General features: G+C 37.1%; 2 protein-coding genes and 1 pseudogene across 3 annotated transcripts; 1 reads left to right on the top strand and 2 right to left on the bottom strand.

The window, feature by feature from the left end:
- Positions 1-1,195: 1,195 nt before the first annotated feature.
- On the bottom strand, positions 1,196-4,788 carry LOC130932811 (F-box/LRR-repeat protein 4). 2 transcript variants are annotated; one of them, XR_009067533.1, is made up of 2 exons: positions 3,211-4,788; positions 1,196-1,688 (listed from the first exon to the last, which is right to left on the bottom strand). XR_009067533.1 is itself a non-coding variant. In XM_057862226.1 (1 exon), the coding sequence occupies exon 1, from the start codon at positions 4,675-4,677 to the stop codon at positions 3,274-3,276; it is 1,404 nt and encodes a 467-aa protein (XP_057718209.1). In that variant the 5' UTR covers positions 4,678-4,788; the 3' UTR covers positions 3,020-3,273. The 2 variants fall into 2 exon arrangements, 1 of the variants encoding a protein (XP_057718209.1); XM_057862226.1 differs by lacking the exon at positions 1,196-1,688 and having other exon boundaries at positions 3,020-4,788.
- A 1,057-nt stretch (positions 4,789-5,845) lies between these two features.
- LOC130934656 (plant intracellular Ras-group-related LRR protein 6-like) lies at positions 5,846-12,004 on the top strand (annotated as a pseudogene).
- Positions 12,005-17,542: 5,538 nt separating this feature from the next.
- LOC130936794 (aldose reductase) lies at positions 17,543-19,985 on the bottom strand. Its single transcript, XM_057866943.1, has 8 exons — positions 19,835-19,985; positions 19,248-19,298; positions 19,095-19,168; positions 18,755-18,842; positions 18,458-18,664; positions 18,293-18,364; positions 17,932-18,174; positions 17,543-17,855 (listed from the first exon to the last, which is right to left on the bottom strand). The coding sequence occupies exons 1-8, from the start codon at positions 19,973-19,975 to the stop codon at positions 17,766-17,768; spliced, it is 966 nt and encodes a 321-aa protein (XP_057722926.1). The 5' UTR covers positions 19,976-19,985; the 3' UTR covers positions 17,543-17,765.
- Positions 19,986-26,918: the final 6,933 nt, after the last annotated feature.

Below are 26,918 nucleotides of genomic sequence, written 5' to 3' on the forward strand. Positions count from 1 at the left end.
CAACTCACATGAGAGAAGCTCATAACATCATAACCTCATAATATATGCACTACCAAATATGTGCACTAAGGTATGATCTCTAACTTCGTTTCTTTTGCGATGACCCATGCTAATATAACTTGAGCGTAGGAGTCCTTGCAAGAACACTCCAGCATTGGGAATGACGAATTCAAAATAGGAGGATGGCGGCAACATCGTGTCTCCAACCTACTCTCTACAATTTTATTCAGGTAACTCATAAACTTAGAAGAGCAAAAACACTTTTAAACAATGGCGTCGTCTGTGAAAACACATCGCTTGTCACATTCCCTTCGTTCTAAGTTCTACCCCAATATAACTTTAGCACAATACATATTCACAAGATGAACAATATAGAAAAAAGAGCAAAAATGCATGATCACAAAAGACAAGCATTAAAACACATAATACACAAATTTTACAAAAAACATAGAAAGATTTACAAATTTGAATTTGTGATTATATCATTATATGCTTCAAAGGTTTATAATTGCTAGACCAATTAAATAGTCATTAATTTGAAGGTTTAGTGAATAAAGGTGTTCGATTTGTGATTTTATTCGGTTTTTTTTTTTTTTAAATTCATCCAATTTAATTTTGTATTAATTTTTTGGTTTGATTTTTTTATCGAGATCAACCAAACTAAACCAAATCAATTAAAATCGATTTGGTTTAGTTCTATTTTTCGATTACATGTTCTAATCATATATGGGAACTCAAACCTTCTTAAAGCTATTTTCAAATCAATGATATAGAATACATAAGGCCCAAGACACTTGGTCTGGTGAAATCGTGCTGATTTGCAAGACAATTGGTTCCTATTTAGTGCTTTATTGTCATCAAAATGCAAGGAAGAGAATTTGCATATCTCTAAATATATCCTATACCTGTCATGATAAAAAAAATCAATGAACACTACTTGACCTCTTGAAATTAAAGTTTACAAAGTCAAAAAAGAACATTTATTCTCTATTAAAGAAAAAAAATGGTGAAAATCCTAATTAAGTTCTTGAAGTCATGAATCAATACAATTTGTACTTACATTATTAATAAAATGACAATTTAATATTTATATTAATCAAATAATGACAAAAAATACTAAAAATTGCTCACACCTAAAAATTTTTCTATAAAAATATACGTGATAAATAATTTGGAGACCATTCTAGTGTTTATACTGGATATGCATATCTGTACTGGTTAACTACCATCTAGTTTACTACCAAGTCAAAGGGAATTCGTCAGCCATGATTTGTAGAGCTCTTTGCTACTTTTCACATTCATTTGGCTGTTCATATAAACGACAGAATTTTCACATTTAAAAGAGAAAAAAAAAAAGAATTGCGCAACTTATGCTGATAGGTCTCCTAGACAAACTTTTAGTCCACTGTGTCGTGTTTAGTCACTGCGATGCAATATTGCAATTCGACAAGAATTTCCTATTTTCTTCCTTTGTTATATATTCTATTGTATTCTTCCATGATATTTGGAGGAAAATGTGATGCTTTTTTCACTCCAGTTGCTTTATATAGCTGGATTTTACGAAAGATTCATCCCCTGTTATGCGCAAAAAGATTTATGAGCATTCTCTTCTTGAAAGAAAACTTAGTCTTGTCAGCTCCATCAAGAGCCATTGCACGTGTAGCTGCTGCTTCTGCGTAGCTACAAGACTAGTGCAGAGAAACGACAGCCAGTTAGGATTTGTGAAGAGACTCCATAACCAATAATCGACTCTTCAATTATTATGCAAGAGTAGTACCATAGAAAACGATATCAGAACTAATGGCCTTTCTTATTCAATTTAAAAGAATTCCTTATTTTTTATTTTAAATCATTATAAAAGGAACATTTTTGTGTATTATCTCAAAATCGTAGACAGTCAGCGAAATTAAGGAATAATTTAATTTGCACCCTCTATCGAATTTGGAGAAGATTTTCTTTTTACCATAATTTCGCAAACAATGCCAACAAAATTGAGGAATAATATATTTTTATTAAAATTCTGCTGTTGCCAGCGAAATTGAGCAAGAATATTTGCATAAAAGTGGTTTCAAAATAAATAAATGTAACAGAAACAAACAATTGGACAACCGTTGCCTGCAAAATTAGGAGACAACGCACAAAAATGTAATTTCTTCTACAATGATCTAAAATTAAAAACAAAACCCAAAACTCAACTGTGTATTAAGAAAACATCCTTCAACAAAGGATTGGCTATAAGCATTCAATTCCATGTTGCAGCCCTAACTACTAACAATGAAAAACACACTAAACTTCTAAAATTAGAATGAAATCAAAGATGGAGAACCAAATTAGAATTAAGGACAATACTAACTACAAACAGTTTTAAGAACATAGTGAGATTAGATTGGAATTTGATTTACTACCCTTGCTGCATATTTGTGGTCGTCATGGGCTTCTTTACAGACACTAGGACTGCCTTTGTTTACAAGGATACTTAGACAAGAATACAGGAAAACAAAATTATATTTGACACAGATAATATATCTAAAAACATTGAATTAATATATTTTGTATTCTTTTTAAAAACTCTAACAAAACACAACTTATTTTTTATTTTTTTTCCATACTTTTTATCAAATTTTTATAATTATATTTTTATCATTATATTTTGCTTCCTAAATTTTTTGTATAAAAAAAAAATTAAACTTTCATAATTTGTTATAATTTATCGTCAAACAAAATAGAAAACACTAAATTTTGTATCTTAGTCAATTGTGTCTAATTCTATTTTGTCTTGTTCTCAAATCCAGAAACAGTCTAGGTGTTCATGATTGGGTCAGCCAGCAGAGTAAAAGGATTGGGTCTGCAACGTGGTGGAAGATGAATTGATAAAGGGACCCTTTGCAATTTCAGACATTTACGTACTTGCATAAAAAGACCCCTTTACAACTTTAACTCATTCGACAGACCTATCTAAATTAAACATTCCCCAACCAATAAGCAAATAAATCCCTCTTCCGAAACAATTCTTAGAGAGTTAACGAATATGATTGTATTGTACAGTGTGCACCAAAATGAAGCATAACGCAATATGATTGTATCCACACAAACCCACAGAATGAGATTACAAGTCATATACATAATTGGTATCAACATTCAACGAGTGAACACAAATTACAGAAAAAGTAAACACTATACAAATACAACGTTCAGAAGTGTGATGTATACCTGTTTATTTTAAAATCAGAAAAACATACACTTGCTTCTTCTTGCAACATCCACAAGGCCAAATCAAACAACAACTTGAATGAATTTATTCGATGCCCACATTCTCGCAGCGTCAGAAAGCTTATATTCTTCAACCTGTATTCTTCTCAAACGAGGAGAATTCTTCATGAACATCTCAATAGCCTCAGATTCAATCCCAAAACAATGTACAATATCTACAGTCTCGAGCCTCTTGCAGCTCCTAAGGATGGAAACCATAGCCGCACCAGTGAGTCTCTTACACCCTCTCAGCCGCAACTCAATCAAATTCACGCAAGAAACCAACATCGAAATGAGTTCCTTGTCGATCAGCATCTCGCTGTGGGACAAGTCCAGTTTCCTCAAAGCCCTCAAATGCTGCCCCAATGTTGCAAGCAACCCATGCTCTCTTTCCACAACATCACAATTTATCAGCGCCAGTTCCTCAAGCCCGTTACTCGCCGCCGCGATCGCAAGAGCCTTTAGTCCTTCTCCGGTGACAAGGCAACAGCTCTGAAGCCTGAGAGTTACAAGGCCTCTGAAATTCGCAGCCACCGCGAAGAGGTGGCTGTTGTCGAGGTCGAGTGGCAAACGAAGATCGATTTTTCGAAGATTGGATCTACAATGAGTAAAAAAATGAAGCAAACCCTCCCTGCTTCCACCGTCATAGACCAATAGCGAGTTCAGAGAGATGCAATTCTCTGAAAGCTTCAAGAGAACCATGTCAACCACAGTCCTGCAAGTTCTGAGCTCAAGTTCTTGGAGACCCTGCAAGGATTGACCGAAGGAAGAATAAGAACCACCGATACCTTGGCAGCTCCGAAGCTGTAACCGCCTCAGATTCTTGCAGCTCCTCCATAGCCAACCGATTCCCCAGTCATCTCCACGGATTCCGACAAGACAGAGACTCTCCAGACCCAAATTAGAATCCGAAACAGCAAAAGAATCGTGATCACTCACCCAACCGCCATCAAGTGAATCGTCTGAGGACAAAACGATCGACAAGTCCCTCAAGCAAGGGAAAGAGAGGAGCCAGGTGAGGGTAATAGGCCTGGGGAGGGTAACAAATAGGGAAGTCAAACGGGTGCAGGATTTGGAGAGGGAAGAGAGGGAAGGGAGAGAAAGAGGGCCGGCGAGGAATCTGAGGTGGAGAAGGGTGGGGGAAAAGCAGGAATTGGAGACGAGAGAAAGAAGGTGGGAGGTGGTGGAAGGGGAAGGGTCAGAGGAGGAGAGGAGAGAGAGGGAAGAGAGGGAAGGGTGTTGGGAGAGGAGAGAGGAAAGGGAAGGGAAGAGGTTGGGGTGAGGGATGAGACGAAGAGAGAGCGAGGTTGTAGAAGAACGGTAGAGGAAGAGCCAGCGCTTGCAGACAAGGGAGACCGAATACGAGGATGATGGGGGTAGCCTCTGGAAAATCTCTTGAAGGAGTTCATCACACAGGACTGTATCCATGTCTTTGGTTTCTGTCCGTGTGTGTGTGTTCTCTTTTTTATTTATTTAGAAGGTGAGGGGAGGGAGGGATGGATGGATTAGGTGAGAGGAAATGAAGTGAGGTTGAAACTTGAAGGGTGAAAGAAGGCGAAGCAGCTTACTTGGAGACTTGAGGGCGTGTAAGCCACATCCTCCTATTGGGATTTGGTATCCATTTCTGTCAAACAGGAGGCGCTCTCACGTGTCAAACACTACGCTTCTGTTTTCTTTTTTTCCTTTATTTTTATTCCCCTCAAATTAGGATTAGGATTCGCCGCCTGTCGTACAAATGTCAACCGCGCACGGCGGACGGGATGCTGCTTCCCCTTCCTATTTTCAAATCCTCCTGTTTCAATATTGATTTTAGTCATCGGGTATATTTTATATTCTCATTTTCTTTTTCCTCGTAGTCTTTTCAAGTGTCCGGAACGATACAAATTTAGCCACTCTAGTTAGCTGGTTACACCAATTATTACACATCTAACACATATTTAACCATCAAATACACTAAGTAAATACAGATTAACTAGTTAGCTGGTTACACCAATTATTCAATAAATTTAACCATCAAATATACACACTAAGTAAATACAGATCAAATATTTAAATAAGCCTCTAAAAAATTTAAATATTTAAATAAGTCTCTGAAAAAAAAAATCTAATTCCAACAATATATTCTCGAATAAGTTTTTGTTCTTTAAAAACATTTTAAAATTATTTCTATCAAACAGATTGATTTTTTTTTTGAAAAAATTCATGTCTATAATAATATTTTAAAATTTATCTATTTTGTAATAAAATTTATTAAAAATTTATTATTAAATATTACAAATTTAATTAAAAACTACAATTATCTGAAGAGAGTAATTTTTGAAAATTTCTAAAATAATAAAATCTATTTTTTACAAAATTTAAAATATCTGATATAAAATTTATTAAAAATTAATTTAGATATTTTTAATTTTTAATCATAAATATATAACACCGAATTTACAAATTTAAGTGTTATTATTTTCTATACTAAGATTTTCTCAAAGAATTTTAATTTTCATATGGATCTACATTGAGTAATATTATAGAGTGAACACCCAACTCGATCTTTGTCCATTTTAAATTAGGACAGCAATTCTTGTAAAAAAAAAATACACCCATGCTGCCCTGTTTGTCCCAAAGTGAGCCATCGTGGCCCCTCTATCATATCCCTCGACCAAATTTGACGAAAAAATCTTATGTGGCAGTTATCGACACTGATGTGGTGAAGTTAGTGGTGTTGGACGTGCACTCGAACCAGCTTAGAAGCCTACCGAATTCCATTGGCGGCCTCTGTAAGCTTAAGGTCTTGAACTAAACGCCAACACTTCAACAAACTGATACAGCTTCTAGAAATCATTGGTTTGGAACTGAGAAAGCTGAATAAGCTATCAGTGAACTCGGACAAGCTCATCTTCCTTCCATGCTCCACCTCACACTTCACCTCTCTCAAGGTCCTCGACATCTACCTCAACTGCCTCCGCTTCCTCTCTGACGACCTCGAAAATCTTGTCAACCTCAAAACCCTCAACATGAACCAGAACTTCCACTTCCTCCTATTGGAACAAGGGTAATAGAAAGAAAGTTGAAATGAAAAATGAAATCAGTGATTTTATTAGTCAAAAGCCTAACTTACAATATTGTGGATGGATATATATAGGACCAATCACTAAGTGTTTCGGATACACAAACAAATAGTAATGGTCTCAACAATGACTTAATATTCTAAGTCTTAATATTCTCCCTCAAACTTAGAGGTGAGTCAGACGAGAGCACTCTAAGTTTAGATTTGAAGAAGTTGAAGCTAGTTTCTGGAAGAGGCTTCGTAAGGATGTTAGTGACTTGAGTTGAAGAGGGGATGTGATTGACAAAGAGTTGCTTATTTGCTAACCATTTCCGAATAAAAGACATGTCAAGGGCAAAGTGTTTGGATCGTCCATGGAGGACAGGATTAGCAGCCAAGAGACAGGTACTTAGGTTGTCGCAAAAGATTACAGGAGGATGAGAGGCACGAATATGAAGTTCATCGAGCAATGTCTGAAGCCAGGGAAGTTCTTCCATGGTTGAGGCAATGCTGCGAAACTTGACTTCGGTGCGGCAGCGGCTCACCTTGATTTGCTTCTTATTGCTCCAAGAAATTAGGTTGGTCCCCAAGTAGACACAGAATTCAGATGTGGATTTTCTGGCATCCAAATTATTAGCCCAATCAGAATCACTATAGGCAATTAAGCACAATTCTGAATTAGAAAAGAACTCCAAACCATGATGCAGTGATCCAACAAGATAACGCAACATACGTTTCACTGCTCTGTTCATATCTTAACTAATTTTGTTTGCTGAGTATGATATTTTAGGGAGAGTAATAGATGCATATTGGAGGCCCCCAACGATGGAACGATACAACGTTGGGTCATCAAAGATATCATCACCCTGATTACTCAATTTGAGTGTCGTAGCCTTAGGGGTGAGCATGGGTTTGGCATTAAGTATCCCTGCCCTTGTAAGAAGGTCTTTAATATACTTGGATTGAGACAAAACAATATGAGAGTTAGATAAGAAAGTAGTTTCAATGCCAAAAAAATCATGTAAAGTGCCTAAATCTTTAAGAGAAAAGACAGCATTTAGTTGAGAAATAAGATGATTAATTGTGGCTTGGTCAGTCCTTGTAAGAAGAATATCATCAACATAAACAAGTATGTAATTAGTGTTAGTAGGTGTAGTGCGAATAAAAAGGGAGTGATAAGATTTTGTGTGATAAAAATTAAAATTGTGAAGAATATTTGTGAGTGTGGTGAAACAGGCACGAGGTGCCTGTTTAAGGCCATAAAGGGCCTTATGAAGCTTGCAAACAACATGTGGATTAAAAGATGTGAAGCCAGGTGGTTGAATCATAAAAACATCTTTATCTAATTTACCATTAAGGAATGCATTATTGAAGTCACATTGGCGAATGTGCCAACCTTTGGACAGAGCCAAAGTGAGGAGAATACGTATAGTGGCTGGTTTAACTACGGGGCTAAACACTTGATTAAAATCTAGATCCTCTTTTTGGTGAAATTCTTTGGCAACAAGGTGTGCTTTGTGCTATTTAATAGTGCCATCTGGGTTTTGCTTGATGGTGAAAAGCCACCGATAGCCAATAACAGTGGCATTAGGAGGTGGGTTAACAATTTTCCAAGTTCGATTTTTAAGAAGAGCATTATACTCTTCCAGCATTGCAGCTTTCCACTCTGGAGATTGCATGGCTTGATCAACATTAGAGGGAATGATAGATAAATTAGCTTGAGAATGAAGAGTAGTACAGAGGACTTTAAGTTTTGTGATACCGGATTTGGCACGTGTTTGCATAGGATGAGTGTTTAGAGGAGGTGGATTATTGAGGATGGGTAAAGGGACAGGGACATCAATTCCAGTGATAGGAATGTTAGAAAAAATAGGTGTGGCTGACTTAGATGAACATGAAGAAGAGGGGAGGAGAGAGTAGTACGAGAGGGTAATGGTAAAGTGGGTAAAAAAAGAGGATGAAGAACAGAATAAGTTGTGGCAGGAATGATTGGACAAGAAAGAGGAGTGGATTGAAGAGAGGATAACGAATTGGATGAATGATCAGAAAAAAGTGAATGACAAGGATAAGTGATTTCATCAAAATGAACATGAAGGGAGACATAAATTTTGCCATCCGAAGCCAAACACTTATAAACTTTGTGGTTGGTGGCATAACCAAGGAAAACACAGGATTTGAATCTATGTTCAAGTTTATATTTATTGTAACAGCGAAGAGAAGGATTGCAAAGACATCCAAAAACACGAAGAAAAGTGTAATCAGGAATTTGGTGATAAAAGAGCTCAAAGGGAGATTTATTACTAAGAGATGGAGATGGAAGACAATTAATAATGTATGTGGCGCTAGTGAAAGCATCAAGCCAAAATTTGAGTGGGAAAGAGGCATTAGCAAGCATGGCTAAGCCTAACTCAGTTATGTGACTATTTTTCGTTCGACGTTACCATTTTGAGGATGAGAATAAGGATAGGAGAGTCTATGTGTGATGCTCGAGGTTAAAAGCATGAGATGTAAATTCTCCTCCATTATCTGTTTGAATGCATTTAATAGAGTATCCAGTGAGATTTTCATTGAAAACCTTATATTGTTTGAAGGCAGTGATGGTTTGGGACTTATTGAAAAGTATAAAAATGAAAGTGTAGCTAGAATATGCATCAACAATAGACAAATAATATCGAAAACCGGATGAAGAAGGGACAGGAGAGGGACCCCAAAGATCAACAAAGATGAGTTCAAGGGGATGAGTGTAAGAGTGATGAGACGAAAAATGAGGAAGTTGATGACTTTTGGCCTTGCAACATGCATCACAAAGAGATGTAGCAGTGATATTATTAGAATAAGGAATGGAGACATGTTGGAGAGCTAAGACAATAATTCTAGAAGAGGCATGAGCAAGGCGTTTATGCCAAAGATCATGAGAGACAGTGTTAGTATAACAGGCTTTTGGTGCATCGAGAGAAATAGTGCCAGGGACATTCACATTATGAAATTTGTAAATACCATTAGTTTCAGAACCATGCAAAAGGATTTGTTTAGAATGAGAAGATCTAACACAACAATAATGTGCACGGAATTCAAAATACACTCGATTGTCCTCAACAAACTTTTGAACACTGATAAAATTTTTAGCAATGTTGGAAACATGTAATAAATTAAGTAAGGCAAATTGAATATTAGAAGAGGGTGAAGTTAGAGTATAGTTACCAATATGCTTGATCCGAATACTTGTTCCATCATCAATGGAGACATTATTTGAACCACTATATTCGGAGCTAGAAATTAAATTTTGTTTATCATGAGTGAGATTGTTTGAAGATGCAGAATTTGGGTACCAGGCATTATCTTGAACAGAAGAGGGTGTGGCAATTAGGGCTTGAGGATTGTGAAAGGAGGTTGATGGAGAAGGTGGCGGCTGAGATCATTGAGAAGAATGAAAAGAGTTATTAAAATTCTGATCAAATCGGAAATAACACTGCCAAACTCCATGACCTAATTGACCACAAAGTTGACATTGAATTCGATTTGGGGTTTGCCAAGAATTGCGCCCTCCATGAAAAAACCGTCCTCCTTTGCCTCGACGCCCACCATTGCCTCGACCAAAATTTTGAGATGTGAAAAACGATGCTTGTCAGTTTGGAGAGGTAAAATTGTTACCTGGAATTTGAGTTTGGGTGAGATTCGCTTGAACTAATGGTGTTTCTTTTTTGGTAAGTTGTTCTTGCATTTCATCTTGTGTTATGAGGAATGCTTCAAGTTTGAGAATGGTCCATGGTTCTTTTCTGTCAAAAACAAAAGTGTAGAAGACTTTGTAGTCAGAGTTCAAACCCTCAAGAATAGCATCAACCTATTCAACAATTGTAAGGGTAGAACCAACTGTAGCAAGATGGTCTACAATCTTTTTTATTTGAAGGAGATATTTAGTGGCAGGAAGGGTGAGTTTCTTGATGAATTTTAATTGGGTCTTGAGTTGTTTGATGCGGGATTTGATGTGAGTCGCAAAGTATGTGTTGAGACAATCTCAATTTTGATGAACTCGAGTGCATCCAACCATATTTTGAAAAGAAATATCCATTGAAAACAACAGCCAAGTCTGGATCGCATAATCTTTTTCAATCCATGCTTGATAGGTGATGGATTCATTTTCAACAGCTTTGTTAGCTTCTGTGGTGAATTGGGTTGGGATTTCGGTTTCATCGAGATGATTTTCAAATTTTTTAGAGAAAATTGTGGACAAAGCAATTTATTTTCATGGAAGAAAAGAATTTTTAGTTAATTTGTTAGCAATGAAAAAAAAAATTTTTCCTGGATTTGATTAAAGGTGGAAGCCATGGGAAAAAAGGGAATTTTCCTGGGTTTGATTAGAGGTGGAAGCCATGGGAAAGGAAAAGAAACAAGAGGGAAAAGAAAATTAAGAGTGGAGAAGCTTGAGGTCCAAATCGGTGCCGCTCTTGATACCATATTGGAACAAGGGTAATAGAAATAAAGTTGAAATGAAAAATGGAATCAGTGATCTTATTAGTCAAAAGCCTAACTATTACAATAGTGTGAATGGATATATATAGGCCTAGGGGTGGCAAACGGGCATAAACCTGCCGGACTGGCCTGCGTAACCCGCCAAAAAAGATGGGTCGGCCTAGAAAATTTGGATCACCAAATAGCAAAACCCGCCTAACCCGCACCGCTTAAACCGCGAGCTTTGGCGGGGCGGGCTTCCCTGCCGGATTTAAAGTTTTTTGGTAAGGAGGTATTTTCGTAATTTTTTTTTGCAAAACCCAACTTTCACAACCCAACTTACAAGAGAATAAAGATGAAAATTGAGTGTTTTGGATTATGTTTATTTTGCTTTGGAGATAATATTTATAATTGTTTTGGATTATGTTTATTTTACTTTGGAGACAATATTTATAATTACAAAAACTTTAATATTTGTGAATATAAAAATTATAATTTTTTATGCCTTTAGAAATTATAAATTTGTTAAAATAATGGTGAAATTATATATTATTTAATAGTTAATAGTAAAAAAAAAAAATTTGGCATGCTTATCCCGCCAGCTCGCAGTTAGGCAGGGCGGGCGGGCCAACCCGCTAAAAGGCGGAATTTCAGCGGGGCGAACTTCTCTGTTTACCACCCCTATATAGGCCCATTCATTAGACGTTTCAGATACACAAACAAATCGTAATAGTCTCAACAATGACTTAATATTCTAAGTCTTAATACCTTCGCTATCTCCTTTGCTCCGGTGGCCTCTTCTTTCCTCTCATCGAACAAGACATCAACTACAAGAGGATCACCTCCTTTCCTCCTTCTATTATTGGCCTCATCAAGCTCCAAAAGTTCTGTGTCGATGGTAATCCGCTCATGTCGCCGCCATGGAAAGTGGCAGAACAGGGCTTATATGCCCTGAAGAAGTACCTCTGCCAGAAGATCGTCATCACTGTCGTCGTTGTTGTTTCATGAAAGTCCATTATTATTTAGATTAATTTTTTATTAGTTTAATATTGATAGTAATTAATTATAATAAGAATACATAAAGAGTATATACAGTTAACACAAAATAATTTTTTTGGCAGTAAAACATTATTACTCTTTTTTTTCAAATGGCAGATGTCTCTCTTAACTCGACTCTCGCCACTGGAGATTTCAGTGAAAAATCACGCTGAAAGTTCTCCAAAAGAATTATCAGAAATTTCAATGGAGAACTATCGGAGGAATTAGTAGGGGGAGAGAATCCACATTGTGCATGAAATAACACAGTCCATGCATACGTTCTGGCATGGCGAAGGCACAGTTCTGTGTAATGGCGAATGCCAAAATCCTAATAGGGCAGCGAATTTGCTCCCATAGGATTAAAGGTCAATGGATTGGTTGAGAATTGGCTTCAAAGATGCTTTTTGAGTTTTGATTTAGAGTTAATAAACACTTTTATATTTTGAAAAAATAAAAAATGATATACATTGTACTTATTATTATATAATAGCCATTATTATAAAAAAAATTATTTTGTAATTAATTTTATATACTTTTTATATTTTTTTATGTACTTCTATTATAATTAATTATTATCAACATTAAATTAATAAAAATAATCTAAATAACACTCATCATGAACAAAAAATCACTGAGTGGAGTAGTTGGTGAAGCATGGAACGTTTAATAAAAGAAAAACAAAAAATAACCACTTTAACATTAGGAAGGAAAAAACAAAAATATTACCAAACAAAGTGAAAACTTAAAGGAGAGTATAATTAATGCTAAAAACTCTCATAGTTATTTTTAATGATGGATGATTTAATATATTTTACCCGACGACAAATACAAAGAACGGAGATAAGTAATAACGTCCTTCTAAAATTTCGTTATATAAGATATGTAACTAAAAAATAAAATAAAAATCCTATGTAATTTAATAATTTTTCGTGTAAATTTTTTTACTATACAATAGATTTAAATTTCAATCATTTTACTAATATATTTTACCTAATCAATTTAATATTATAGATTTAATTTTCATATATTCACTTTTATATTTTTTAAATGATTTTTTAAAAAAACATTTATTAAAATAAAAATAATTTTATATTTAAATATTTTATATAGAAAATATTTTTTGTTAAAAATATAAATTATAACTTTTAAAAAATAATTTTTATTTTTTTAATATTTTTATTTTTATTTTTATTATTAAAATTTTATCAAACATATTTAAAAAATAAAAAAATCTCTTTTATTAATTTTTTTAATAACTTAATAATTTCTAAACAAAATATACATCATTTTTTAAAAAATTCATTTGCCTACATTGCTTTTAACTAGTGAAAAGATATAACCCCCAAAAAACACCAAAAAAAATATTTAAATGATTATCTAAAATATGATCCTTTTATATTAAAATTTTTAAATTTACTCCCGTGTTTTATAATTTTTCGGACAATTTACCATAATAAATAAGATGCCTTCCAATATTATCAGTATACATAATTTGCAAAACGGATACCAAAATGCATTTTTTTTATAAACTATGTAAACCGCGACAGGGGATTCGCGGTTTACAATACACGTAAACCGCTACAAGGGTGTCGCAGTTTACGTTCTAGACAAAAAAAAATAATCCGTAATAGGACTGTGGGGTTTATGTGTGAATGAGTAGTGTGCATAAACCGCGACAGTGGTCCAGCGGTTTATGCGTTAGTATAAATACGCTTTAGGGTCTCGCGGATTATTCATTTGTGGTTGTTATAAGGTTTTTAGAGAGAGAAGGAGAGGTTTTCTAGAGAGAGAAAGAGAGAAAAAATTTGTGGGTTGGTTGAGCTTGTTCGGGCCGGGACTATGCGGAAGAACGCAGTCTTTACAGGCTCAACGGCATTGCGTACGTTGCTGGCAGCATAAATGAAGAGGTTAGTTTGATTATTTTTAGTTAATGTATTTCATATAATATTTTTCCAAGGCTTGTGATTTAGGTATTTAAATTTAGATTTAAATTATTATTTTAAAATCATAAATTTTAGTATTTAATTAATTTAAATTAAAGCCTTAAGCCTTGAATCATTTATGCAGGTTTTATTGAATTTTGTGATTAGAAAATAGGAACGGTATGTTACTTGTTTAAACTTTAATATTGTATTTTTTTGTGTTAGATTACTTTAAATTAGTGCTGGATTTTTTATTTGTTTGGTTTCTTCTGTCGCATGCTCCAGCCGACTAGGTGTATTTATAGTGTCCGGAGGCAGCAGAACATGCCTCTACATGACAGGATCGTACCCTATCTGGAGAGGACTAGTTTGTACCACCTGGCGAGACTCAACGCGAGGTGGTTCTGGTTAGACGAGCCCTTAGTCAGCGCTTTCATTGAGAGGTGGCGTCCTGAGACGCATACCTTTCATATGCCTTTTGGAGAGTGCATTATTACGCTGCAGGATGTAGCATACCAGTTGGGGCTGCCCGTGGATAGTTTACCTATATCCAGGTGCCTTATAGATTTTGAGAAGCTTATAGAAGAAGGCAAACTGGCGTGGGAGTGATTTCAGGAACTGTTTGGTGAGCTTCCACCAGAGAATAAGGTAAAGCAGTATACAGTCCACTTCACCTTGTTTCATGAGAGGTTCAGGGTGCTGTCGAATGATGCTACAGAGGACACTGTACGCATATATGCACGGGCTTATATTATAATGCTATGCTTTTCACTCAGTTGTTCGGTGACAAGAGTGAAAATCGGGTTCATATACAGTGGTTGCCCTTTGTGGCGAGGCTTGATGATATGGGCAGTTGTAGCTATATCGTTGCATGTGTCGGGTGGCCAATAGAAACATGACAAACTTGGCAGGCCCCCTGCAGCTACTGAAGTCATGGATTTTTTGGCAGTTTCCTAGCCTCAGGCCGCGGGAATTCGACACCTATTCTTTTCTATTGGCTTCTAGGTATACATATCTGCACAGTTAGACTCGAACTCTAACTTTTTTTTTATTATGGTTCTACCTGTTAACTAACTCATTAGCAATTTATACACGTGTATAACATTGTATGCGTTCAGGTAGGCCACCTACTTGCCGACTTCCGACCGCAAGGAGGAGAGAGTTATCTAGTGTCGCCTTTCGTTGGACTGCTTAGGTGATCAAGATGTAAGTTTATTCATTTTGTTTTCATTTTTATCTAGTAATTAACTATATATTTGTTAGTTGATGTACTAATAAATGTGTTCTGTCAACATTTGTATATTGTTTGGGAGCCTCATACTTCACACGATGTGATGGCCGTTGTTCATCTAGAGATTCTCACAGAGGAGCACAGTCGGTTATGGTGCACATGTACTTGTTTGATATACTTCGCCGTTATTGAGTGGCACCAGGTGGATAGGGTGCTGCTACAGCTGGGTGGCGTTCAGCACGAGCCTAAGCCGGCTTCGAATATAGACTGGCTCCATGCCAAGAATTGGAGGGGTGGGGACGGATGGTTCCCGAGCCACTATCAGGTATGGCACCTTAGTTGGCAGAACAGGGTTAATTCTGTTCTGAGTATCCCCCGGGTGCCTGATCCTAGGCCATCGACAGACTTTCTAAAATGGTGGTACAGAGTGGCCCATAGGTTTCTGTCGCCAAATTCCTTGATTGCCGATCCTAGGGCCGAGGAGATCAGTCAGGATGTTGTTCAGAAAAGTTCATCACAGGCACCTTCTAGGGTTTCGATGCCAGACGTGCCTGATAACAGGCGCGTGGAGAGGCGACGATGCATTGGTACCCGGGCTACAGACCGAGAGTGGCGACGGCTGGATGACATGATTCAGGATGACACAATTGGTGGCGAAGGAGTAGGACATGTCGATTACCATGTCCGGCGTGGCCATCCTCAGCATCGGGGTGGTGCATCAGGGGTTGCATCTGGTGGTCCTAGTGATGGATCCATTGAGCAGGCAGGGGCAAGGCCCCAGGAGGTTCCTTTTACACATGTTTCGAGCTCCCAGATATACCATGAGATCCATGAAAAGATGTATGATGACCTGGCGGGCCCGACTTTCACGATGGATATGGACGATCAGGTCGGTGTTTTACTGTTCTATTTCGACTTTGCAGATCTCATCCGGGATGACGACCCTCCGCATTTTCAGCATCAGACCCCACAGGATCAGGTGTCGGAGTCCTAGCCCCAGATGGATGTTGTGCAGGAGTACCGCCTAGATATGGAAAAGATTCAGTGGTACTAGACGCAGATGTCTGACCCTCTGGGGTACCAGCCCCAGCCACAGTTTCATGTAGACCTGAATGGGCCTACTAGCAACCCGTATGATAGTTGGTTCAGCATGTGAGGAACACCTCCATCTTCATATGGTGTGGGCATGCTCGTCGATCCTCCAGCATAGCAGCGCCAGAGGCCAGCCAGAGTGAGACGGGCCGCTCGATGTGGTACAGGATTGCATCTCCTAAGCGCATTCGGGGATGACTCTCACGAGAAGGATGAGGACAGGCAGGAGCCGTAGCTGTTTATTTTATGTTTTCATTGATGATACCTATGTATGTCTGATTTGTCGTGTACTTTTGTATTATATGATGATACTTAGTATATTTCCATGAATTTATGTATGTGTTACGTATGTTTTTATTTATCATGGATTTAGTTTATTTTTATGTTTTTGCACACTGCTCATTCACGCATAAACCACTGAATCCCTGTCGCGGTTTATGCACACTACTCATTCACACATAAACCGCGACATCCCTATCGCGGATTATACTTTTTTGCCTAGAATGTAAATCGCGACACCCCTGTAGCGGTTTACGTGTATTTGTAAACCACAAGTCTCCTGTCATAGTTTACATAGTTTATAGAAAAATACATTTTAGTATCTATTTTGCAAATTGTGTATATTAGTAATATTGAAAGACAATTTATTTATTATGATAAATTGCCCTAATTTTTCATCATCAAATTTAGAAAAAAAATACATATAAATTATATTTCATTCAAAAATACTAATAACTAGCAAAGGAAAAGAAATTCGACGCAAATAAAAGTTTAAATTAGGCCATTTTTAGTTTTTAATTCAAACTGGTGTTTGTGAATTTTGATTTTACGGTTGAAATATAGAAAATTGATTATTATAAAGAACTTAAAAATTAAAATTAAAAAAATTTTGTGAATTTAGATTTTGAAATGTATTTGACAATGTGAAATTTTAATTTGAAACTTGAGAATTTGAAATTTGAGATCGTTGACTTGTAAATAATTGAAGAGTTGAATTGGTTTGAATCCAAAAAAATAGTAAAAAGTGTGAAAATAAAAATGTATTTAAATAATATATATAAAATAATAAAATATTAATTTATTAATAAAATAACGATAACATAATAACGTTTAATTTCCAACAACTAATTTTGCAACGACTAATTTAATATAATAATAATATAAATAATATTTAATATTAATTATAACAAATAATTAATATAGATCATTAATTAAATAAAAATTTAATTATTTAATCTAATTAATTATTATAATTATTAATAAATAAATTATAATTTAACTATTATTTAAATAATTAATATAAATTATTAATTAAATAAAAATATAATTATTTATTATAATATAATTATTTAATATAATTAATTAAAATTTTATATAATTATTTATTTAAATAATAACTTGGCATTTCACAAATTATTATTGGCTATACCAAGTCCCCATTTAGAAAGACTCATTTCTATTGAAAACTCATTTCTATTAAAAACTGTGTGAAAACTCTACTTCACTTCTCTGCAACGGTTAGAGACTCAAATTTATCAGAAAAAGTAAAAAAAGAACTCAGCGTCGGAGTTGCTCTTACATAGGTGTGTGGCTCAGAAACTGTAGAGGGCTGTAACATTTAATGTGCAAAATTATGAAAATATACTACTTCTAATAACTCTAATAACTCTGTAAATGCCACCTTAAAACAAAAGAGAAGAAAACAAAGACCCCATCGATGCAAAGTGTAGGCGCTTATTTTTATTTAATCTTCATGGTCCCATATTTCAGCGGTACTCCTGAAGGGGCCTGCACTCTTGTTGACGAACAGTTCTTCACCATCCAGAACTCGGCTCTGCATAAATCAATACACTTGAATGTAATGATTTTGATATTTGAGTACGGACATTCATAGCATGATTGGTGGGTACCTGAGAAGGCATATTGCTGAGAGCGATGAAGTCTTGCTCTGGAATCTCCCAATTGAAAACACTCATGTTCTCTCTCATTCTTTCTGGGTGCGTAGATTTTGGGATTACACTTGTCCCTCTCTGAATGGCCCACTTCACCAACACCTGCCCCGGTGTTTTGTTCAGTTTGTTCGCTATTCTATCCACTAACTGATCGTGAATCAAATCTCTTCCTCCATCTTGCGATCCAAGTGGTGAATAAGCCTATTACACAATTAATAACATAATTTGAAGAGTTTAATATTCATACTGAGACTAGTGTTCAATCACATTTGTTCTTTTAAATTGATTATTCACGCAATTAATGATATTTGTTAATTACAGTGACATGGATGTTGTTGTTCTTGCAAGCCTCTAGCATCTTATCATTTCTCCACCCGGGATGCATCTCCATCTACAACAAAACATTATTCAAAAGTTAATGAGAACAAAAGTGACAACGCATCATCCAATAATTGATAATTGTGGCTGTTCATAGATTTATTACTTGGCATACTGAAGGCATTGTTTCAGCAATGCTCATTAACTTATCAAGCTTTTGGAGAGTGAAATTGCAGATACCAATGTCTCTAACAAGGTTTTCCTTCACAAGCTTCTCCATTTCTCTCCAAACCCCTTCCATGTCAAATTCCAAAACTTCTCCTTCTTTAGGAGGTGTGCTGGCACCATCTTTCAACCGAAATGGCCAATGAATCTGCATTATTGTTAATATTACATAATTATACTCCTCTTCATCCCTTAAATTTGATCAAATCACTTATAACAATAGAAGCTTAATTATTACCAAGTAAAGATCAAGGTAGTCAAGTTGGAGTTCTTGAAGGGTGTTGTTAAGGGCAGGTCTAACCCTTTCAGGGGTCAAGTCAGTGCACCTACAAAATTTATAATTTCACACACACAAAGTCCTGAGAACTTGAATAAAAGTGATGTTATTTGCATGTAACGTTGTAATTAAAAAAGTTTTGGGATTTGTAAAATTTTTGCAATTACTTCAAACAAAGTTTTCTTAATCTGGTCCCATTTTCAACACATTCCACACATAAATAACGCCTAATGTAATGTAATTAATCAGGACAATTGAGTTCACTTAATGAAACAAAGTGGTGGCAATTTCATATATATACCATAACTTGGAGGTGACAAAGAGATCCTTCCTATCCACTCCTGCTATCATAGCAGATTGAAGTCCATGTCCAACCTGTAAATAGATAGATATTGATGACAACCAAGATCAATATATGAATGAACTGAAAAATTCAGAGTAGTAATTAACATACATCTTCTTGGACTCCATATTGTGCAGCAGTGTCTATATGTCTATAACCAGCCTGCAAACAAAGGTGAGATCATATAAGACTTAGCTTCACATGAATTCGAACTCTAGCTAAGTGTGATGATTTGGTTTTTAGAAAGAATTTCCAAATTGAAGTTTAGATGATCTTAATTCAAATCGTGTAACACTGATTTGTTCCATAAAAATCTAGTATTGCAATGCAAGATACCAATATTTTTGGGATTCTGTCTAATAAAGAATTTGATTCATTCTCTTTATTGCTTTATCTACTCTGCATAAGTTTGATTTTTTGTTCTTATTCTTTCTTTTTACATTAATATATGTGAACACGAAAACAATACCAAAACTTAATTCATTTCTTGGAAAGCTTAATTCATCACTAAATAAATGTTCTAGGATATGTAAGGACAATGCTATAATACTTACAATCTTATTTTATATATCTTAGCACCTAATTTTTAACATCAGTAATTAATAATTTCAATCAAATCCAAACGATTTAATTATCTTAATGCTATTACGTGTGCTAAGTTCAAATGGATCAGGGAAAAGAGATAGGTAGGTACTTACCTCAGCAATGGCAGTGAAAACAGAATCAGAGGCTTGTGAGCCAGTTTTCCATGTTCCTAATCCAACGGCTGGCATGCTGTGACCACTCAAGAGGGTATAGAACTTTGCATTTGGGTCTTGCGGCTTCACTGCTTTTGCCATCTTGTGTTTATTAATTTGTTTCTGACATGTTTTATTGTTGTTACGATGATTATTAATATCAAAGTAGAAAGATCCTTTCTTGTAGGAAGTAGGAACAGGATCGGCGAAAACCACATGGTGCATGTGCATGATGGACACGTATATGACATTTGAGGCTGCGTGTACATTCTAAGGTTCTAGCGCTTCTTCCTTATTAACACGTTTCACGCTTTTTCTCTCCAGAAATCTCTTCATGCATCGTGCTTCTGCCCCAAAGTATGAAAGTATCACTTATATGCTATTAATTAATATGGAATTAGTTGGTGACTTGCCACGTATTTTGATAGGAAAATGGTAAGTAAATGATAATTTTCTTAAACAACATAAACAATCACTAATTAAATAAAAATATACTACATCCTAATTTAATGTTATTAATTAAATTTTTTTTTCTAAAGAAATGAAGAATTTTATTCCTTTCAGCAAAAAAGGTACAGTGTCCAAATGAGACTTAGTAACGACAAAAGAAGAGAGAGGCAGTAACCTCTCTATGGCTCAGACATATAGAGCAATAATTTAAAGTTGCAGTACAGAGAGATAAGATAAAAGAATACCCACTTCAGAAGTGGGGTTCATTGGTAGCTGTGGAGACCCAGCTAATCATCTTCCTCGCGAGGCCATCCACTTCTTGGGGAGTCGTGGCATCCTGTCTAAATACGTGATCATTGCGAGACCGCCAAATACACCAGCAGTAAATCCCTAATGAAGCTAGATTTAGCTCATCAGTTGGGTTGAGAATCAAGTGCTTCTTCTTCGCCTCCCAACAATTGAAGAACAGATTTTCCTCTTCCCCAGCAGTAATACCACGGTAAGGGCTCATGTTCCACACTTCTTTAGCTTTCTCACAAGCGAATAGACAATGTGTGATGGTTTCCGTGGCTGCGTGACACTGCGGGCAGGTAGCCAGTCTTGAAGGGATCCTTCGGTGAAGCTGGTCCATAGTCGGTAGCCTTTCATGCTGAGCACGCCAGAGGAAAATGAGGATCTTTGGTGGGGCTTTAATCTTCCATAGGTCACGCCAAATCCCTTGTCTTTGCTGGAGGTGGGGATACAGCTCAGTTGGTTCATGGCTGAACGAATAGGCTATTCTGTAGCCAGAAGAGACTTCATATCTACCAGATTTATGGAACAACCAAGTAATCTTATCCCTCTGTTCCCCAATTTTAATTGCTAAGATTTGCTGGGTGATGGCTGGTGGAAAAATTGAGGAAATAAGTTGTTGATTCCACTCGTTGTTTTCGTGCATCAGGTGGCTGACCCGTGAGACAGGTTGATTTGTGGCAAAGGAGTTTAACCTAAGGGGAGGGGTAAATTGTTGCTGAGGCGGGATCCATGGATCAGAGAAGATATTCACCTCAGAAGCAGGACCTATTTGCCAGATTAAGCCTTTCTCGGTGACTTTTCTCCCTTCCAGAATACTTCGCCAGCCCCAAGATGGTAAGTTCCCTACCTCTGCTCTCATAATATCTGTATATCGAAAATACTTGCCTTTTAGGATTCTAGCCAATATTGAATTAGGCTGTGTTGCTATTCTCCAGCATTGTTTGCCAAGCAGTGCCAGGTTTTGTGCCTTTAGATTCTTAAATCCCAGTCCTCCCTCTAGTTTCGGTCTAGTCAACATGTCCCAGCTGACCCAGCTAATCCTCCGATCCTCTCCATTCTGACCCCACCAAAATCGAGCTAGGATACCTTGAATTTTCTGAAGTAACGAGTCAGGCAGTTTGAAGCATGATAGGGTGTATATAGGAACAGCTTCTCCCACCGCCTTAATTAGAACATGTCTCCCTCCAGCTGAGAGTAGCTTGCGTTTCCAACCTTCAACTCTTTTTCGAATTCTGTCTTTAATAGCACCAAATGTTGTCTTTTTTTTATCTCTGTATTGTAGAAGGTAGGCCTAGATACTTATCTTGGGCCCCAATATGTTGGATGTTCAGATTCCCAGCCAATAAACTTCTGGTATTCTGGGGGGTATTTTAACTGAAGAATATAGCCGACTTGTTTAGGTTGACTATTTGTCCACTAAAGCTTTCATAATCACCCAATAAGTTCAAAATATTATCACAGCAGTTAGGGGACGCTTTACAGAAGAGGATAGAGTCGTCTGCAAAGAGGAGGTGGTTAACAGTCGGGCACCTTCTATTGATTTGAATCCCTTGTAAGCTCCTATTTTGCTCTGCTTTGTGTAGCAGGAAGGAGAGTCCTTCCGCACAGAAAAGAAAAAGATATGGGGAGAGAGGGTCACCTTGCCGGATACCTCTACTTGGCCTGAAATAGCCAAATGGTTGTCCTTCCACAACAACAGAGTAAGAAACAGTCGCAACAACCTCTTTAATCCAGCCAATCCATCTCGCATCAAACCCTAGACGTTCCATCATAAACCAAAGAAAAGGCCACTCTACTCGATCGTACGCTTTGCTCATATCCAGCTTTATGGCCATCTCAGATACATTCCCAAATATCTTTGTTTTCAAGTAGTGCATAACTTCATGTGCAATAAGAACATTGTCCGAAATCAGCCTACCTTTCAAGAAGGCACTCTGATTCGGGCTAACTAAGAGATTCATAAAGTGTTGCAGTCTATGGACAAGGATTTTTGAGATAATCTTGTATACTACTGTAGAGAGGCTAATGGGTCTCACTTGGGACCTGTCTTTTGCACCGGGGACCTTAGGAATAAGACAGATCTGGGTATGGTTGAAGCTCTTGAGTAATCTGCCTCCTGTAAAGAAGCTCTTCACAGCCGAGAAAACATCTCCACTCACAATGCTCCAGAATGTATGAAAGAACTTAGCTGTAAAACCATCATCTCCTGGGGCACTCTGAGGATGCACACTGAATGCTGCTCTTTTAACCTCCTTCATAGAGACTGGCCGCAGAAGTTTCCGATTTATACTTGGTGTTACCTTCGGTATAAACTCCTCAAATTCCTGGCTCGGATCCTGAATAGCAGAGGCAGAGAAGATACTTTTGAAGTAGTCCTCTGCTACTTTCGCCATACCCTCGGTTGTAGTTGCCACCACCCCAGTTTCACCAACCAAACTCCAGATTTTATTACTGCGGCATCTGACTCGAGCAAATTGGTGGAAGAACTTGGTGTTGCGATCCCCTGTTTTTAGCCACTTTATTCTTGACTTGTCTTTCCAGTAACTCTCCTCATTTAGATAGGCCACCTCAAGTTGCTTTTCAATCTCCAGAACCTGTTCACCCCCTTGAACTCCAGAGGATCTCAGCTCTTCCAAACGGTCCTTGAGGTCCCGGATTTGTTGCAGGGAGTTTGACCTAGAAGTTTGTTGCCAACGCACGAGTGAATGTCTGCATTTCTTTAATTTTTGGGCAAGAATAAACATAGGGGAACCCTCAACTTCTGCTTTCCACGTCTCCTCAACTATTCCCCTTACATCAGTATTCCAACACCATCTCTCCTGGAACTTGAACCTGCGTTTTGTTTTCTCCATAGAAGGATTAGAATCCAGCAGTATCGGGGAATGATCGGAACCGTCCTCTTGTAGTCTGAGAACTGTGGCTGTAGGGTAAGACTCGCACCACTCCAATGTTGCCAGCACCCTGTCAAGCCTCTCTTGGATAAGCGCTTGTCCTTTCCTTCTATTTGACCATGTGAACGGTCTTCCAACCATTCCAAGATCCAGGAGATTGTTGTCATCTATAAAGGAGTTGAAAACTGTCATAGAAGGTTCCGCAGCCAAACATCCACCTTCTTTTTCTTGGATATTCTTTATAGCATTAAAGTCACCAAGAATGATGGTTTTTTCTTGGAATTGTTGTAGGACAGGTTTGATCTGTTCAAATTGTTGATGTCGGGTCTGTCTATGCTACTAAAGTGAACACCAATAAGCCCCCATTCCTCCTGCCTAGAAATATCCTTTATTTTTGCAGCAATAAAGAAATCACCCGTGTTCGTTACTACCACCTCAGAGCCCTCTTTCCATGCCAAAGCAAGACCACCTGCTGTGCCATTAGGATTTTCCAGAAACCAACCGTCAAAACCACATGCCCTTAACTTGTTCTCCACACGACAAGGCTGGTTTTTTGTTTCACAGATGAAACCAACCTCGGGGGAGTGGGATCTACAAATCCCTTTGAGGTTATGGAATGTCAGGGGTCTCCCCAAACCCCGACAATTCCATGTCAGAACTCTCATGGATCTTGGGGCACCGTTTGACGGCCGGTGCCCTCCACCTCCTCGCGAATGTTTTGTATCTCTTCCAAGCAAAGCCTTTTGTGCGGTGTTATATTTTCTTTCTCATTGAATTTTCTCTTCACCCCTCTATTGGTGTGAGAAGCCTCTATTTTTCTACATGCCATCTGTTTGAGCTTGGATCGCTCCTTTCTTGGTGAGTAAGAGTGATCGACATTTTGAACCTCTTCTACAGCCATAAGACCTTGCACTCCCTCTTGTGGTTCCTTGGTACTTGCTGAGGTTATGTCTACCAAGTTCGCTTCTGAAGTTTCCAACAACGAGTCGCTTTTTGAGTGAGAACTATTCACCTCTGGGGCCAGTTTTGCTCCTACCGTTTCTTTCATAGAGAGACCTGAGAGGCTATTAAGTAACCATCTAGGAATAGATTTCTTCTTAGGTTTGTCCCCTTGGTCATTCAGGTTAGCGCCAGGCACATTATAACCATTGCATTCGTTGTCAATCCTCCTACCCATCTGGTCAGCTTTTATCCAATCTCCAATTTTATCTTGCCGCACTGATTTCATTGCTGAATCTGTATCGAGTAGTTCACACCCCTTTGGCTCGTGCCCTAACCTTGCGCAATAAGTGCAGAATCTCCCAAGCTTTTCATACCGCACACCAATTTCAACAGTCTGATGATCAGGGCCAATCACACAGACGTGATCTTTGAGTTTTTTGGATGCATCCATTTCCACCCTGGCCTTGATTATCCTGGATTCTCCACCCTTCATTCCGTAAAAGCCAACCTCTATAACCCCACCAATTTTCTCAGCCAGTTTCCTTCCAACTTCTATAGTTTTATAGCATTCTAGCAATCCCCAAAATTGAGTCCATACCGGAAAGCCTTGCATCTCCCTCTCCTCCCTTCGATCAGAGTTATTCCATCTCCTCACATGGAGGACATAATCTTTAAAGAGCCACGGAGAACCTTTTTCAATCTTCATCAAATCTTTGTCATTCTCAAAGAAAAATTGGAAATTGTTGCATCCTCTATCTGAGACTCTGAATCCATCTGGTCTACTCCATATGGATCTGAAGGCGTTCTCTATAGTTCCAACAGAAAATTTTTTGTCCGCAAACACACGGCCTATGAGGCTTTTAGCGCAGGCTTCCTTTCCTTTCTTGATATCCTCTTCTTCGATAAGTACCTCATTGTCGCTCTCTCTATCGCTATCTGAATTTTCTTCTCTGGCAGTTCTCGTTCCTGCCTCCATATTCGAATGAATAATCTGATCACTGCATAGTTGAAATATTATGAAGAGCCACTCCAGAAGAGGACAGAAACCCTAGCAGGGCACCAGTTAACCCTAACAGGGCACTTTTTGTTCCTGCCTAATGCTAAATATTAAATTAATGTTATTAATTAAATTTATTCTTTTAACTTTATTAATTCACATTATTTAAAAAAAATTATTAACTACCTATACGTTTTATTTTGATATCTTAGTTGCAACTATTATATTTAAATTTTGAAAGCCAAAATCACTTTTGCGGGGGCGAATTTATTTCTTTATGAAATTTTTATAAGTGGAGTAAAAATTGCTTTTCGGTCCAACATTATTATCGTCAAGCAAATAAGTTCATACGGTGGCGTCAAATTGGATGAGTTAATTAGTTATCATATTTCACTTAATTAAAGAATAATTTGCTAACAAATTATATATTAAATAAAATGTGGATCACAATGAAAATAAAGACGTGATTAAGATTGAATTGGAGTTAGGAGTAAAATCATTTGTCTCAATACCATACAGGATGACATAACCAGAATTTGAGAAGTTAAAAAAGCAATTTAAGAATTTGTTAGATATTGAGTTCATTCGTTTATCAAAAACATTTTATAGTGCACCAGTCTTATTTCAAAAGAAGCACGATAGTTTGTTAAGATTATGTATCGATTATTGAGCACTTAACAAGGTAACCATAAAAAATAAATACTCTATTTTTTTGATAGCTGATTTATTTGATTAATTTAGTAGAGCTAAGTAATTTTCAAAGCTAAATTTAAGGTAGGATACCACAAAATGGAGACTGTCGATGGTAATGAGTCTGAGACCATGTGTGTCACGAGATATGGATCAGATGAGTAGTTGGAGATGACTTTGGCTTAACCAATGCTCCTCCGATTTTTTGTACCATGATGAACGAGATCTTTAGTCCTTATCTTGATTGGTTTGTAATGGTATATCTGGATGACATTGTTGTCTATAGTAATACCTTGAAAAAATATATAGAACACTTACAAACCGAAGATTCAAAATCTTGCGAGAAAATAACACATATGTGAAGAAGGAAAAGTGTTCCTTTGCAAGGGACGAAATTCACTTCTTGGGACACATCATTAAAGATGGAACTCTCTGCATGAATCAAAGAAAGGCGCAGGCTATCAAAGAGTGGTAGCCGTCAAACAAGGTATTTGAATTGGGTTGCCTAATTACTATCTGAAGTTTCTCAAGGGATACTCCACCAAGGTTGCACAATTAACTGATCCTTTCAAGAAGAATCACTCTTAAAAATTGTCGAAGGATTGTTAAAAGACCTTTGATGAGTTGAAGACTACTATCACAGAAGTACCAGTACTAGCACTGTCTGATTATTCAAAAGTATTTAAAGTCCACACTAGAGATTCTGACTACGTTATTGGAGGGGTTCTGATGCAAGAAGGACATCCTATTGCCTTTAAGAGTCGCAATTTGAATGATACAG

This window comes from Arachis stenosperma, chromosome 6 (genome assembly GCF_014773155.1).
Source record: "Arachis stenosperma cultivar V10309 chromosome 6, arast.V10309.gnm1.PFL2, whole genome shotgun sequence".
NCBI lineage: Eukaryota > Viridiplantae > Streptophyta > Magnoliopsida > Fabales > Fabaceae > Arachis > Arachis stenosperma.